This window comes from Schistocerca cancellata, chromosome 4 (assembly GCF_023864275.1).
Source record: "Schistocerca cancellata isolate TAMUIC-IGC-003103 chromosome 4, iqSchCanc2.1, whole genome shotgun sequence".
NCBI classification, from domain to species: domain Eukaryota; kingdom Metazoa; phylum Arthropoda; class Insecta; order Orthoptera; family Acrididae; genus Schistocerca; species Schistocerca cancellata.
The window spans coordinates 568,913,620-568,930,824 of record NC_064629.1 but is presented as its reverse complement, the minus strand read 5'-3'; the positions used below and the strand labels follow the sequence as shown (position 1 = coordinate 568,930,824).

The 17,205-nt window shown below is 40.0% G+C and overlaps 1 protein-coding gene across 2 annotated transcripts in view; it reads left to right on the top strand.

The window, feature by feature from the left end:
* The window catches only part of LOC126184716 (set1/Ash2 histone methyltransferase complex subunit ASH2), a 187,009-nt gene that overhangs the window by 92,789 nt on the left and 77,015 nt on the right, over positions 1–17,205 (top strand). Inside the window, exons 6-7 of one of the 2 annotated variants that reach the window (XM_049927238.1) lie at positions 12,829–13,025; positions 13,445–13,622. In XM_049927238.1, coding sequence (XP_049783195.1) covers positions 12,829–13,025; positions 13,445–13,622 — 375 coding nt within the window. Of the gene's footprint in view, positions 1–9,751; positions 9,868–12,828; positions 13,026–13,444; positions 13,623–17,205 lie in introns of both variants that reach the window. The other variant, XM_049927239.1, reaches the window with a different exon arrangement.

Sequence of the window (17,205 nt, the reverse complement as noted above, 5' to 3'; positions counted from 1 at the left end):
TACTTGTAAGTCTTTTCAGCCAGGTGTCCGGATACTTTTGATCACATAGTGTATCATGTTCATTCTTGGTACAATAAAATACAGTTATGAGCCAAAACAATGACTACCTTTGGAACATGCAGTGATTGTGCATGCTATGTATTCGATAAGACCGTGGTAGTTTTCAGGGGTATGCGCATTTCCTGTAAATTATGGGCCAGTGGTTTTTGGATGCAGAACTGATGCTCAATAGTGTCCTAGATGGGTTCCATTGGGTTCAGAGCAGACAGATTTGGTGACAAAGACATCATAGTTGACTGTCGTCTCCTTAAACCACTATAGGATTTTTCTGGCCTTGTGACATTGACAGTTATCCTGGTGGAAGAATCATCTTTAGGGGAGGATATCAAATTTATCTAGATATTGACGATTGCAATGCAACAAGAAACATTGTTAATCTGATCAGACAACACATTTCATTTGATCCATAATCCAGTCTTTGTTTCCATGCCCAGTGTAGTTTTAAGTGGTGGTGTCGTAGGGTCAACATGGTAATACATATGGGGCATCTGCTGTGGAAACATTGCTCGAATGATTCCACGTGTCTCTCTCTCTCTCTCTCTCTCTCTCTCCCTCCCTCCCTCCCTCTCTCTCCCTCTCCCTCCCTCCCTCTCCCCCCCCCCCCCCCCCCCCTCTATACAGGGTGTTACAAAAAGGTACGGCCAAACTTTCAGGAAACATTCCTCACACACAAAGAAAGAAAATATGTTATGTGGACATGTGTCCGGAAACGCTTACTTTCCATGTTAGAGCTCATTTTATTACTTCTCTTCAAATCACATTAATCATGGAATGGAAACACACAGCAACAGAACGTACCAGCGTGACTTCAAACACTTTGTTACAGGAAATGTTCAAAATGTCCTCCGTTAGTGAGGATACATGCATCCAGCCTCCGTCGCATGGAATCCCTGATGCGCTGATGCAGCCCTGGAGAATGGCGTATTGTATCACAGCCGTCCACAATACGAGCACGAAGAGTCTCTACATTTGGTACCGGGGTTGCGTAGACAAGAGCTTTCAAATGCCCCCATAAATGAAAGTCCAGAGGGTTGAGGTCAGGAGAGCGTGGAGGCCGTGGAATTGGTCTGCCTATACTAATCCATCGGTCACCGAAACTGTTGTTGAGAAGTGTACGAACACTTAGACTGAAATGTGCAGGAGCTCCATCGTGCATGAACCACATGTTGTGTCGTACTTGTAAAGGCACATGTTCTAGCAGCACAGGTAGAGTATCCCGTATGAAATCATGATAACGTGCTCCATTGAGCATAGGTGGAAGCTTAGGTGACGAAACTAAAATGAGCTCTAACATGGAAATTAAGCGTTTCCGGGCATATGTCCACATAACATCTTTTCTTTACTTGTGTGTGAGGAATGTTTCCTGAAAGTTGGACCGTACCTTTTTTAACATTCTGTATACGTTTCTTACTGCATTAAGTGTGCACAATGGAACCTGTTGGCATTCAATCGCTTGGTGAGCAGTGGTCAGTGTTTCAATTCATCAGTGCAGCATCCAGCTATGTGGATATGATTACCAGAGTACATACACCCATTGTAATAGTGTCCTTTGCTCTCAGTTCTCATTATTGTATGATCCAAAAGTAATAGAAAAAGAGAAAAATCAATAATACAGAAATCATCTCAGTAGTGTGGTGCTGTTGTTATACATTGAAAAACTGTTCTTAAGGAGCACCTGTCCTTCATTATTTGAACATAAATTCTTGTTGTGGCTCTAGCTTCTATACATGACAATGTTGATCTATGAAAAGATTGTAAATTTCTGCTGTTGCGAATACTGGAGTTAAATTTAGTGATTGTTAGTGTAGTTAAGTCTGTTTCAGCAAGGATATTACCTTAAAGGTCTTACAGTAAAGGTTTAGCTGGCCGGGGTGGCCGAGCGGTTCTAGGCGCTACAGTCCGGAACCATGCGACCGCTACGGTCGCAGGTTCGAATCCTGCCTCGGGCATGGATGTGATGTCCTTAGGTTAGTTAGGTTTAAGTAGTTAGAAGTTAAGTCCCATAGTGCTCAGAGCCATTTGAACCAGTAAAGGTTTAGTATCATAACTTTGAATGGGCAGGCGCAGCTTATTGTTTTAGTGAATTTGGTCTACTACTAAGGAAAAGAGTGATGATACAGTACTCACTGAAAGTGATACAAAAAAAGTCTGAAGGCGTAAGCTCTTTGCAAGAAGCATTAGGCCCAGGACATTGGTTAGAGTTTTGCACTATGTTGACCATTGCACCAATACAAAAATAACAGCTTCTACACCACAAGAATGAAGGACAAATGAAATTTAAAGTCGTGGCGTATCGTTAAAATAGTTGGTATTTCAAATTCTGCTCTTGAGACATCCTTTAAAAAATCAGAAAGTACAGGAATTGAACTTAATTTTTCTGCAAATATGAAATAATGCTTACTTGCTGCCTTGCTGGCAGATGTGATGCACAGGAGTGAAGTCGAAAAAGATGAGACTGGTGACCCTTAGTTCTTGTTTCTTTAGCTGCAGAAATAACTTCAACTGTTGAGAGAGATGGAGAAGAAAAATAATGTGGTAGTAATGGAGAAATAAAAATTTGGAGTAGATTTTGATGAGACTGGAACAGAGCTGCAGGTTCAAGAAAATAAATGGCAGTTGAAGAATTAAGTGGCAGCTTTGGATGACTAACAAAGTTTTTATGTTTAAACGTAACCTATTAATTTATAGTAGAGGGTGCCATCACCAGAAGAGGAAATTGAATACTTCTGTCACGTAATGTTGTTTCCCTTTGCACTTTGGTAGAACAATTTCATACTTAACAACGAAAACAGTTGTTCTTATACATTGCCTGGCAAAAAAAAGTGAAGCACCCAGAGGACATAGTTGGATGTCGATGTAACTTCATGCACATACACCATCATTGGGTACTTAACCTTTCATTACGAGGGCCGTATTTAGCTGGCACCCATACATGGCTCTGTGTGTAGGAGTGCTGTAGTTTGCTGGTGTCCACGCCATGCTCTGTATGTACGAGTGCCATATTTAGCCAACATCCACACGCTGACCTGTGTTTACGAGTGCCTCAGTTTCCCGGCATCCACGTGCTAATGTGTGTGTAAGAGCAATGTATATACACAGTGTCAGCATAAATCTTTCTTCAGGCATTACAGGAGACTGGAAAACAGTTATTAATTTTTTCAAGGTTCGTAACATTCATTTGAAAATTGTATTTGTAGCTACGTTAAGTTTGTTTTATAAAATATTTTACCTCCCTTTCAGAATGCTACAGAGGAGTTCAAAAAGAATTCTGTTCGCTAACGGATTGACTGATTCAGATAATGAAAATCAACATTTTCTTTATCACCTACAAAAACTAAGAAAAGAAGAGCTGCATGTAGTACTTCAGAATCAGAAGCGGAGAATATTGAACCTATTAATAGTGACTGTGAAATATTGATGTAAAAAATATTCGTGCCTGTAATTGCATCAGAAAGTTCAGGGACTAAAGTAAACATAACTAGATCAATGAAAATTTTAGGTTACTTTCAGCTTTTTGTCGCTGAAGATGTTGTAGAGTTAATTGCAAATGAAACAAATCAGTATTGTTCTTGGAAGGGTAATAGTAACATAAAAAATTCAGAAGGGACTGGAGTAGCTGAACTACACTTTTTTGCCATATCATTTTTAATTATGTGCAGCAAGAAATTATCTTGAGTAAAGTACTGAAGTAAAGACAAACTTCTGCATTGCAATATTTTTCAGAGAAGTGATGGCTAGAGACTGCTATTTCAAATTATTACGGTTGCTGCATTGGAACCATGATGTCTGTTCTACCAGTGATTGATTGTACAAAATACGGAACGTCATTAATTTTTTTTTTTTTTTTTTCCCAATAAATCAGTCATTTCAACCATTCCAAAAGCTGTGCATAGATGAAAGTTTACTGTTATATAAAGGGCGGCTGTCTTTCAAACAATACATCCCGTCAAAAAGAAACAGATTTTGAATAAAATATTTTGTTCTCTCTGACTGGAGACAGGATTTGTGCTGGATCATCTACCCTGGTGGATACCAAAAATAAGGATTTTGGAAAGTCAGGAGCAATAATTGAAGCACTTATGAAGCCCTATTTAGGAAAGGGCCATACCGTTTACGTAGATATTGGTATTCCAGTCCAGAATTATTTAGGATGCTACACAATGACTGCACAGATGTGTGCAGGACCATAAGAAAGAGAAGGAAAGAAATGCCTAAAATTGATGAACGATTAAAAAAGAGGAAGGACAGGCAAGTCTTGATAATGCAAAAATTTAATACTCAAAGAGGATTGATAAAAAAGAAGTCTGTATGCTCTCTGCCATGCACTCAGATGAATTTGAGACAGTTGTCAAGCATGGTGGGAAAAAGTTATCCAAAAACATGTATGCATTTTGGATTATAATAATTCAGTGGGTGCATTTGATAAAGCTGACCTGGTTATATGCACTGTGGAATCAACACGCAAATCTCTGAAATGGTATCACAGATATTTCTTTCACTTGCTGGAAATTTGTGTGTGGAATGCCTATTGCCTTTATAAAAACAGAAGAGGAGAGAACCGGTATCCACAGCAAAATTTCAATTGCAGTTAATCAGGGAAGTACTGGAATAGTATCATCGAAGTATAAAACATCAACATCCAACAGGCAATGATCATCCACTGAGGTTAACAGAAAGACATTTTCCTTCACTTTACAAATCTGTAGGAAGAAACCGAAATAGAAGGTATGTTGTTTGCAGTGCAAATGACAGAAGACAAGTACGAGAGTAAAAACTAATGTGGGCTTGTGTGTTGACCCTTGTTTCCAAATTTATCATATTGAATTACATTATTAAGAATCTTTTAAATGATCCTAAATTGCATTTTTATTTGTAATACTTTTAAAATTTCCAAATATATTGTTATGTAACACTTAAATAAGGTAACCTGCGCAACAGCTTACAGATGTGCAATGTGCACAGTTTGCGGCACACTGCACTGATCAGTGGCATCAGTGCAGTGGTCAGTGGTGCCACTGCAGCAGAGAGACTGCTGTAATGAAAGGATTAAATGATTAGAGTTGCAGTTTTCTCTGATGGGTAGAACTGCCACCAGAGCGTTTGATGTGATTCATGTTTAGTGATATTAGCAGCCCTTGTACAGTATATAAGGGTCATGAACAGTGCCATACGTTGAATGATCACTGAAGGACACACAGATGCTGCATACCCATGTGGGACAGCCTTATCAGCACCTGACAGTTGGCCTCCATTTGGCTGGTTGGTTGAATTGGGTAATATCTGGATTTTTTGGGGGCATTCGAATGTGACAGTGACACGATGCTGGACTGCATGGGAATGTGAAGACAGGCATATGCATTGTCAAGGTTCTGGTGGACCATGTCTTACCACCATCTATATCTACATTTACCTAGCTACTCCGCAAGCCACCGTACGGTGTCTGGCGGAGGGTACCATGTATCACTAATAGTTATTTCTCCCCTGGGGCACTCGCAAATAAAGAGGGGGAAAAACTACTACTTATAGGCCTCTATATGGGCCCTAATTTATCATATCTTATCTTCGTGGTCCTTACGTGCAGTGTATGTTGGCAGCAAATTGTTCAACAGTCAGCTTCAAATGCAGGTTGTCTAAATTTTATCAATAGTAATCCTTGAAAAAGAACATCACCACCTCTCCAGGGACTCCCATTTGAGTTACCGAAGCTCCTCCGTAACATGTTGTTCAAACCTACCGGTTTGAAATCTAGCAGCCTGCCTCTGAATTGCTTCAATGTCTTTTTTTCAATCTGACCTGGTACGGATCCCAAACACTAGTAGTACTCAACAATAGGTTGTAACAGTGTCCTATATGCGGTCTCCTTTACATTTGAACCACACTTTCCTAAAATCCTCCCAGTGAAAGGAAGTTGACCGTTTGCCTTCTCTATCACAGTTCTCACATATTCATTCCATTTCCTATTGCTCTGCAACATACGCCCAGATATTTAAATGACTTGACTGTATCAAGCAGGACACTACTAATACAGTATCTGAAAATTACAGGTTTGTTCTTCATAGCCATCCGCAATAACTTACATTTTTCCACATTTAGAGGTGGCTGCCATTCATCACACCAACTAGAAGGTTTGTCCAAGTTACCTTGTGTCTTCCTACAATCATTCAACTTCGACACAGAACCGTACATAACAGCATCAGCAGCAATCAATCACTGATTGCTGCCCACCAAATAATTTATATATACAGAAATCAACATCGGTCCTATCACACTTCCCTGGGGTACCCTTGTCTCTGATAAACAACCATTGCTGAGGACAATGGACTGGGGTCTATTACTTAAGAAGTCTTAGAGCCACTCTTACATCTGTGAACATACTCCCTATGCACGACCTTCGTTAACAGCCTGCAATGGGGGCACCATGTCAAATGCTTTCTGGAAATCTAGAAATATGGAATCTGCCAGTTGCCCTTCATCCATAGTTCACAGTTGTCATGTCCCGACACAAGACAGGGGGAAGTTAGGGGGCTTGTGGTCATTCTCCAATTTCCAAGCAGTGAGGAACAAATGCAGGAAGACAAATTCCCAGTGAAGGCAGGATGATGATTTGGATCAGCACCAAACACTGTAACAGGTCATCTACGGGAGATACAGATTCTGGGACTCGACAGGATGCTTGGGATGCTTGCAGCAGAAGACTCATGGAATTCAGGATCTGATTGACACTATTTATTGGCGATCAGACTAACTACTGTACTGAAGGCTAATTCTAAACATTAAGAAAAGCAAAGGGGGCAGTTGATTGCACAACAGAAGTCAGCATCTGAAGCCACAGGGGCAGGTGCTAACAGAATTGGTGAACACTCACAGCATGTTAAGTAAAAACTTGAGAGCAGCACTCCAAGTGAGAAAACAGACATGTCAGAGCTTACCAAGGCTGGCCACGAGCAAAGTGGAGTCGGTGTCCCAGTGATCTCACTGAGAACTTCCTCAGATTGCAGAAACATTCGATTTTAAAGAATTGTGGCAGGGCACCATTTCTCGCTTCCTGTAGTCGACCCACCAATCCACTGGAACTTCAAGTTTTGGCCAACCTGGTGAGTCATTCTGCACCTCCAGGGTGCCTCTGGCCAACCACATTTAGATTCTTTCCCTACTCCTACTGAGTAGGTAAGGATGCTTCTGGGTTTTACATTAACAAACTCCAAGTTTGGTGTCAACAACATTAACGTGGAAGCTAAATGTCACTGTGACTCCTATTATGTCCAGCAACAACAGTGTTTCACAGCACTGGTTCCCACCCTCCATCCTTTAGTGGGTGGAGACTGCTGTAGTAGCCCTGTAACCTGTGTGAACCCAGACGTTGCAGTTCTCAGGAGGAAGTATTAAGCTAGCTGCCTCTGCTGAGACATGCCTTTTCGTGGCCACCTTACGCAGTGACACCTTACGCAGTGACACCTTACGCAGTGACACCTTACGCAGTGACACCTTACGCAGTGACACCTTACGCAGTGACACCTTACGCAGTGACACCTTACGCAGTGACACCTTACGCAGTGACACCTTACGCAGTGACACCTTACGCAGTGACACCTTACGCAGTGACACCTTACGCAGTGACACCTTACGCAGTGTCTAGGTGGTGGATGGAGTTACCAGTTAATTCTCTGTAGTGAAACTTCTCCCATGGGACAGCTGCCCAGAGTGTCTGCAATTTGTAGGCTCTGGTGTTTATATTCATCTCCGCATTGTCTCTCTGAATTTCTACCTTGGAGTGCCCTTAATGGCTCCAAATAGCCTTCAGCGTAACAACGTACAAGTCCTTATGTTGTCAATATATGACACAGTATATCACGTGAGAAAAGGGCAACCTGAGTTTCGCAAGAGTTGACGCTTTCTAAAACCATACTGATTCACAGACAAAAGCTTCTCAGTCTCAAGAAATTTCATTATATTCAAACTGAGAATATGTTCGAAACATTCTGCAGAAAACTGAAGTTAGGGATTTTAGTCTGTAATTTTTTGGGTCTGTTCTTTTACCCTTCTTATATACATGAGTCACCTGCACTTTTTTCCAGTCGCTTGGAACTTTGTGCTGGGTGTGAGATTTAAGATAAATGCAAGCTAGGTAAGAGGCCGCGCCATAGCATACTCTCTGTAAAGCCGAATTGGGATTCCATCCGGACCTTGGGATTTATTTGCTTTCAAATCTTTCAGCTGTTGCTCTAGCCAGGGATGCTTATGTTGTCGGTATGGGAGTGTCCACAAGGGATGATCGCCTTATTATGCACCAACTACATCCTAACCCTTTCCCTCTGTGGCTGCCATCAGTGAACAATTAATAGACGACCTGGAACATTGTATGTCATCCCACACCATTTTTTGGAGACTAACAGCAACTAGACTGTGGAATTACTATCCCATGCATAGGCTGCCATTAACAATTCACATATGGCTGTGTTTTGAAGTGGTACTGTGACTGGCAAGCATGAACTGTTGATGGCTGGTGTCTCATTATGTTCAGCAATGAATTGTAATTCTGTATTGCCCCAGATTATCATTGTCAGTGAGTATGGCGGTGACCTGGAGAGAGGTCCCATTCTTCCAGTGTCTTGAAGAGGCATGACAGTGGAACACCTTGAATCATGATGTGGGGGAGGGGCTAAATGGGTATGACTTCAGGTCACAGCTGGTAGTGATTTTACTCTGTTTTGTAATCACTGAAGTGTCACATAGCCTCTAAACCCATCAAGTTACATTGTATTTCTCCCTCCCCCTCCTTGTGCTTCACTTTTTTGCCAAGCAGAGTACATTGCAAAAATAGTGTAAGCTTTTGTTGTTAAACAAAATACAACAAATGATTTTAGGGTATTGAAGCAAACTAGGTACTGAATAGTTCTTTGCAGTTTTTCAACTTCTTAGCACTAGCAAATTAATTTACACTTGTTGATACAGCTACCCCACCCCTTTTTTTCCTCATTTGAGAATCCAGCTGAGTACCAGTTATTCACCTCAGTCAATGGGTGACACAGGGACTATGCATTATTATGGAAAATCACATTGCATCAGCTTATGGTGATAGTACAATACAACTTGACCATTAATTTCATAATGGCCTTTTTGTCTTTTATGAAATCTACAGAGAGGGGTTTAAATGTTCCTGGCAGTCATTAAGATGCAGCCTACTGTAAAGCATGGAAGATTTGTTTCTCCAGACTACTGAACTACTACTTCCCCTGGAATTGCTGAGCAGTGCTACCTTTGGGGACGTGACCCTAGTGGAGAGCCAGCCATGAAGTGTCAGGCTTGGGCCGACTCCAGGCAGCCAATAACAAACATGTCTGGTGCTCTTCAGGGTGTACTAACATTCCGTGATAATGATCTATCAATCCTTGATGGACTGTTCCTCAGGACTTGTTTGAGCTTTCTTCCAACTGTCAAGGTAAAATTAAGTGCCAAGAATAATATACAGAAAAGTTTCTGTAAGGAGGTGTGTTCAGTACTTTTAGAACACAGTATTGTTTTCATTAGACTTTATGTTCCACCATCAAATTTGCAAAATTTTTATGGTGATTCCTATGTTTGACCAAACAGATCCATTTTCAGATCTAAGTAGCTTTGTGTACAACTAGTAAAATCTGTTAAGATGTATGTTCAATGCTAAACAGTAAAACTTGTTTGTATATGCATCCAGGCCTACTTTATGGATGGTCTGAGGACTATGGAATGGATATATCAGCAGTAAAGTGGATCACTTTCATAATATGCTGCTCCTCCCCCACACCTGGACACAGTTACGGAGTTCAAACAGTGAGTTGGCTGCTCAGGATTCACTTGTCTATGCTGAACATTGTTTAGAGCTAATTTATTAATTTTCAGACATTACAGGGTTTTTCTTGTTAAATAGCATGATGTAGCTTGGGGTTTGTTGATAGCATTAATGTTTGGTCCAATTTTTCTTCTTGCTAATGAAAAGGAAGTTGTGGTTGCCTTACAACTGCACTTGGGGAAGCATGTATTTGTGATTATGGTGTTGATTTGTGTTTGAGTAGGCATGTCAATTTTGATGATAGGTCTTTTAGTAGCTGAGGTGAAGGGTGCAGTGAATGTGGCCAGGTGCTTCAATTTGTACCTCATTGTAAGAAACATACTAGTAATCTTCTTTACCTCCTGAACAACTCTGCAGGTTTAGCGTGTTGTTACATAAACACTGGAGCAATTATAACAAGTCCCTGAAATGAGCACATTGTCCTGCATCGTCAGCTGTCTTGGCGCACCTTTCACTTGTTGTCCGTGCATTACGTGTAAACAGTGTGTAGCCATTACTACTGGCATTCAAACAATGCAAAGGGGTTGGTACATATGAAGACACTTAAGTGATGGTTGACGAGTCTAAAGTTAAAGTAAAGGTGGTAGTATTTTATTTTTATTTGTTTATGTATTTATTTTATCATTGACACTTCATAAATCAGATACCCCTTCATGAGACCATTCCTCTTGTGTTAATAGCCATGCTATTTTGGCGTGAGACAATGTCTTTGCTGGAGATGAAGGAATTATGTTTCTTCAACAACAACTGGGTATTCCCCACTTTTTTTTTATTTCAGAATGTTTTCTGCTGGGCTGTCTTATCAGAGAAAGCACCAATCAACTTCAAGGTTGATTTAAGGATTTTAAGTTTATAGTGAGCCCTTTGAATGTTGGAAGATGGCACTTTGTTGAATGCCCTATCTATCCTTCCGTTATAATTAATTCATTTTGCTAAAGATGTATCTTGTTACTGTTGATGGATTGAAATTCAAGTCTGTATTACTCTAGAATACTAGTGTACCAAGCTCACGGAGACCCAATTCACAAAGAAGTGAATTGTCCCATGATAGTTTCAGTGGAACAAAGTTGTAATTCCAACTCATGAAAAAATGTTTCTCATGATTCAAGTAGCCAAAAAGTTGTAGTTGTATATTAAATATTTGAGAATTCTAATGTAGTATTCAAACATCTCATCAAAACTGGAATGTTTTGATTGTAACGCATTTTTTTGAATTATTTTCACTTGAACATAAGCCTAAATATTTCAGATATAGAGGGGTATTAGAGAGTTATGTTCAAAATATTAGGACAATTTTCGAAAATTTGATCATCTGTAAATATTTCACTGCTATAGACCAGAAATTCCTTGTTACAGGGCACAGTTCTGTACCATGCAATAGAGATTTTTCCCTTATAGAGAGGAACAAAGGATCCTTTCATGTATATTATTCAGACAATTGGATTCCCTTCATTGCTAATGCCAAAGACAATGGTTTCCTTGTCTCCAAGATGGAATCAAAGAACTTTAGGGATATTAGCGCACAGGACCAAGGGTGTTGTATAGAAGCTCATTTAAAGTAACTGAGTGTTTGGTTAAAATTTCAGTTGATGACACTACTACACAGCAGGGAAGAAAGTGATAGCATCCTACAACCTTGGGTTTCTCAAACCATTGCAAAGAAGCCAAAATGTGGGAAAAGAAATCTGCTGCTAGATAACATTTCAGTTTTCCCTGTCTTGTATCATAAAGTTCTGCCAATAAAAAGTGCCAAGAAGAAAGTCTTACGTAAGTCTTACTTGACATATGCCAATATATCTCAGCTGAAAAATGGAATTTCTGTGAGCAACTACCAAATGAATAGTGGATTTACATGACTGACTGGCAAGATCTGTTGATTGAGAATAGAAAATGTAATGCTGACTGTCCATGTTTAATGTAATTGCAGCAGGAATAGTATTAAATATTTCTGTATGTTTTGCTGTTGCTGCTACTTTTGCAAATTTGTACGCAATAAACATTGTGTTTTGGCAGAGTCATTGCACTTTCTCAAAATAAGGTTTCAGTTTCTGCAATAAGTATTACAGAAAAGTGTGTGTTTCAGCAGCACACCATCGTAACTGCACAGATACAATGTTGTTCATCCAGTAACATAAAAAAAGGTGCTTTTTTCCTTCAAAGATAACTTAAGCAATTATGTAATAGCTGTTCCAAAAATGTTACTGGACGATGTTTTACCATAGATACTCTGGTTGCATGAAGAAAGCCCAAATAAGTAAGCGGAAAACAGTTTTTCTGTTCTCCTGTAAAATTTACTGTTTGTTAATTACAACAGTATTCAGTGATTGATTCAATTATGCATCATGTACAATATTATTAATAATGAGATTTATTGGCTAATTGTTGTGTTTAGTTCTCCAGTGATGATGTGCCTGCTTTATCTTGCACACTGCAATTGCAATAGCCTAGATGATTATGATCATATAATTGAAGATACTTTTCTATTGTTTAGCAAAAGTTTGTTAGACTCTAAATCATTTTGACACATCAGATTAATTAAAACAACAGGACACAACTCGTATGCCTCTGCTACATGGCGCTTCAGTTTGCCACTCTCGGCTGCAAATGGACGTGGCATAGACCACAAAGCAATGAGACTCAGTCATGCCACCTCTGTGTGGATTGCTTCATTTGTTAGCGTAGAGATGGCATGAAACAGTACCATGACTGCACCATATGTCTGCACTGCACCACTTACGTGTGAATTCGGTCTTTTATGTTTGTAGTTTTAATCAGTGAGCCAGTTGACTCACTATAGGATTTTTGATTGTGAGAATAATGATCCATTTGAATCTCACAAATATCTTGGTGGAAAAAGGTCAATCCATGAAAATAAATGATTTTCTGAATGACTTTTATATTAGCTAAAATATTAAGGTTTATTGAATTGTGCATTTGTGTAGTTCAAGCAGGTACTGGAGTGAAAGGTCGGAGCTCAAAAAGAAAAGTTTCTGACCAGTCTTCTAAGCGAGGGAGAAGTGGTGGTGATTCAGCAGCGCCAAAGCTTCCGGCACATGGCTATCCTCTGGAACACCCATATAACAAAGATGGTTACCGTTATATTTTAGCTGAACCTGACCCACATGCTCCATTTCGGCAGGTAAATGGATGAAGTGGCTATTCGTTCATACTGAAATTATCAGAAAATTACTTCTTGCTCTCCAAAATACATGCTTGAAGGGATGGAATTTTTTTTTCTAAATAAATGTACATAAGAACTGAGACATCCCGTTTTAGTTGCAGTTAAAACACATCAATTCAGAATCTATTGCTGTAGTAACAGAGGGTTACAAAGTTTTGTATATGTAAAGTGCAAGAGTTTTTGTAACTCACAAGACTGTGTAAAATGATGATCAGTTATGTATTCTTAAATTTCTAGTAATATAAACTCCAGTATCAAGATCTGGTGGTTTGCTGTGGATGGGAGGAAGAATGCACAATATTCTAAAATTAAAGTCTTCATGAGATAAATGTCAAGAGTTGCCAAATGCTTGTCTCAATAGTTGCATCTTGTTTTAGGAATTTGATGAGAGTAGCGACTGGGCTGGTAAACCAATACCTGGATGGCTATATCGTGTGGTCAGCCCCAGTACAGTGTTGTTAGCATTGCATGATCGGGCACCACAGCTCCACATTTCAGAGGATCGCTTGGCTGTCACTGGAGAGAAAGGCTACTGTATGGTTAGAGCAACACACTGTAAGTATTAATCAGCAAGCAATATGCCTGTGCAACTATGCAAGCATGACTCTGAACAGAAAATGTAGAATGAGGAAAAAATGTAATAAAATCACTTTTTGCACCCAAAATATTTTGACAATTGACAGTTACAATCTGCACACGTTACTGGAACACCCCTAGTACTAGAGATGGCTTAGCATTTCTATGATGTGTCTGCTCTTACTATGTGAACCTGTAATGAAATGCTTTGCTCTTCTTGGAGTTTTCTGTACCTATTTTCTCTATCAATCCTATCTGGTATGAGTCCCAGACTGACAAGCGATATTAAAGTTTTGACCAGACAAAAGTACTGTAAGCTACATCCTTCATGCGTTGACCACACCTTTCTTTCTGACATCTTCCTTATCAGTAATTAGTTTAATGTGATCTCTCCACTTCAAATTACTCCACATGTTTGCTCTTAGATATTTTATGGATGTGATGCTTCCATTGATTCTTCTGCAATTGAGCAATCACACAGTAATGAGTGGCTTCCTATTTATACACAATCTGTTAGATTTGTTTACATTGAGGGTCAACTTCCAATCCTTGCAGTAAGTGTTTATCGTCTGCAGGTCTTCGTGCATATTGTTAAAATTTTCTAGCGTTGAAGACTTCTCTCTATACAACAGCATCATTTGCAAAAAGCATCAGAAACTTGTGGTGTTATCCACTAGATCATTTATATATGAGTGGCATTCAGTAAGTAAAGCAACAATTTTTTTCTTGGTCAATTTTGGTTGAAAAAAATCTGGAATTTGTTGTGGAATATTTTTGCTTCAGCCCCTATAGTTTAAAGAAGTTCCGATAAGTGGCAGCGCTACACGTGGCTTTTAAAATAGTGTCTGTAATTTAAGTGTACTCCAAGCAGAGAACTATAATTGAGTTTCTTTTGGCAGTAAACCAGAGGATTGCAGATATTCAAAGGTAGTTGCAGAATGTCTATGGAGACTCTTTGGGCAAGGCATCAGTCATCCTTGCAACAAGGTCGTGCAAACCTGTCCGATGTCCCTTGTACTATCCGCCCGCACACAGCTGTGACTTCTACAGTGTTGGAACGTGCAGACACCCTCATTCAGAGTGGTTGATGGCTCACAGTCCGAATCTTACTTCCTCAACTGGACACCTTTGTTAGTAGTGCTCACACTTGTCCACCAGTTAGGGCACTCAAAGGTGTATGCCCGCTGGGTTCCTCACTGCCCAATAGAAGACTTCCATCTGTTTGGCCCATTGAAGGATGCACTGTGCGGGAAAGAGTATTATGAATTATGGGTAGGTTATAAATGCAGCAAGGTGTTGGCTCCAATGTCAACCAGTAGTGTGGTACGATGTGGGCATACATGCCTACCCAGTAAGGTGGTGTAAGGCTGTCACCTTGAAGTGAAAAAAACTACGATTGTGTAGCCAAAAGAGTGGGAATAATATGGTGTATAGGAATCCTGAATGAAACCAACTTACTTTTAGAAAAAAAAAAAAAATTGTTTCTTTAGTTATTGAACGCCCCTTGTATATTGTGAGAAGTAATGGTCCGATAACACTCCCTTGGAATGTGCCTCAAATTACTTTTACTTCTGGAAATTTCTCGCCATTAAGACTGGGGTACTGTGTTCTGTTATTGAGAACTCTTCAGTCTACTCACACAGCTGGTCTGATGTTTTGTACCCTTATGTTTTATTAATTACAGCAGTGCAGATCTGGATCAACTTAGGTGCCAGTATCTACTGCTTTCTAGGTCTCGTGGATGAACAAGTGAGCTGGGATTTACATTATCATTGTTTTTGGAATCCATGTTGCTCCTACAGTGGAGATTTTTGGGTCTCAAGAAAAGTCATAGTGTGCAACCATAAAACATCAGCAGTATAGGTCTATAATTGTATGCATCTGTTTGATGACCTTCTACATCTACATGATTACTCTGCAATTCACATTTAAGTGCTTGACAGAGGGTTCATCGAACCACAATCATACTATCTCTCTACCATTCCACTCCCGAACAGCACGCGGGAAAAACAAACACCTAAACCTTTCTGTTCGAGCTCTGATTTATCTTATTTTATTTTGATGATCATTCCTACCTATGTAGGTTGGGCTCAACAAAATGTTTTCGCATTCGGAAGAGAAAGTTGGTGACTGAAATTTCGTAAATAGATCTCGCCGCAACGAAAAAGTCTTTGCTTTAATGACTTCCATCCCAATTCGCGTATCATATCTGCCACACTCTCTCCCCTATTACGTGATAATACAAAACGAGCTGCCCTTTTTTGCACTCTCTCGATGTCCTCCGTCAATCCCACACCGCGCAGCAATATTCTAACAGAGGACGAACGAGTGTAGTGTAAGCTGTCTCTTCAGTGAACTTGTTGCATCTTCTAAGTGTCCTGCCAATGAAACTCAACCTTTGGCTCGCCTTCCCCACAATATTATCTATGTGGTCTTTCCAACTGAAGTTGTTCGTAATTTTAACACCCAGGTACTTTGTTGAATTGACAGCCTCGAGAATTGTACTATTTATCGAGTAATCAAATTCCAACGGATTTCTTTTGAACTCATGTGGCTCACCTCACACTTTTCGTTATTTAGCATCAACTGCCACCTGCCACACCATACAGCAATCTTTTCTAAATCGCTTTGCAACTGATACTGGTCTTTGGATGACCTTACTAGATGGTAAATTACAGCATCATCTGTGAACAACCTAAGAGAACTGCTCAGATTGTCACCCAGGTCATTTATATAGATCAGGAACAGCAGAGGTCCCAGGACACTTCCCTGGGGAACCCCTGGTATCACTTCAGTTTTACTCTATGATTTGCCATCTATTACTACTAACTGCAACCTTCCTGACAGGAAATCACGAATCCAGTCGCACAACTGAGACTATACCCCATACACTCGTAGCTTGATTAGAAGTCGCTTGTGAGGAACGGTGTCAAAAGCTTTTTCGGAAATCTAGAAATACGGAATCAACTTGAGATCCCCTGTCGATAGCGGCCATTACTTCATGTGAATAAAGAGCTAGCTGTGTTGCACAAGAACAATGTTTTCTGAAACCATGCTGATTACGTATCAATAGGTCATTCCCTTCGAGGTGATTCATAATGTTTGAATACAGTATATGCTCCAAAACCCTACTGCAAACCGATGTCAATGATATAGGTCTGTAGTTCGATGGATTACTCCTACTACCCTTCTTAAGCACTGGTGCGACCTGCGCAATTTTCCAATCTGTAGGTACAGATCTATCGGTGAGCGAGCAGTTGTATATGATTGCTAAGTAGGGAGCTATTGTATCAGTGTAATTTGAAAGGAACCTAATCGGTATACAATCTGGACCTGAAGACTTGCCCGTATCCATCGATTTGAGTTGCTTCGCAACCCCTAAGGTATCTACTTCTAAGAAACTCATGCTAGCAGCTAGCTGTTTGTGTTTCAAATTCTGGAATATTCCATTCGTCTTCCCTTGTGAAGGAATTTCGGAAAACTGCGTTCAATAACTCCGCTTTAGCGGCACAATCGTCGGTAACAGTACCATCGGCACTGCGCAGCAAAGGTATTGACTGCG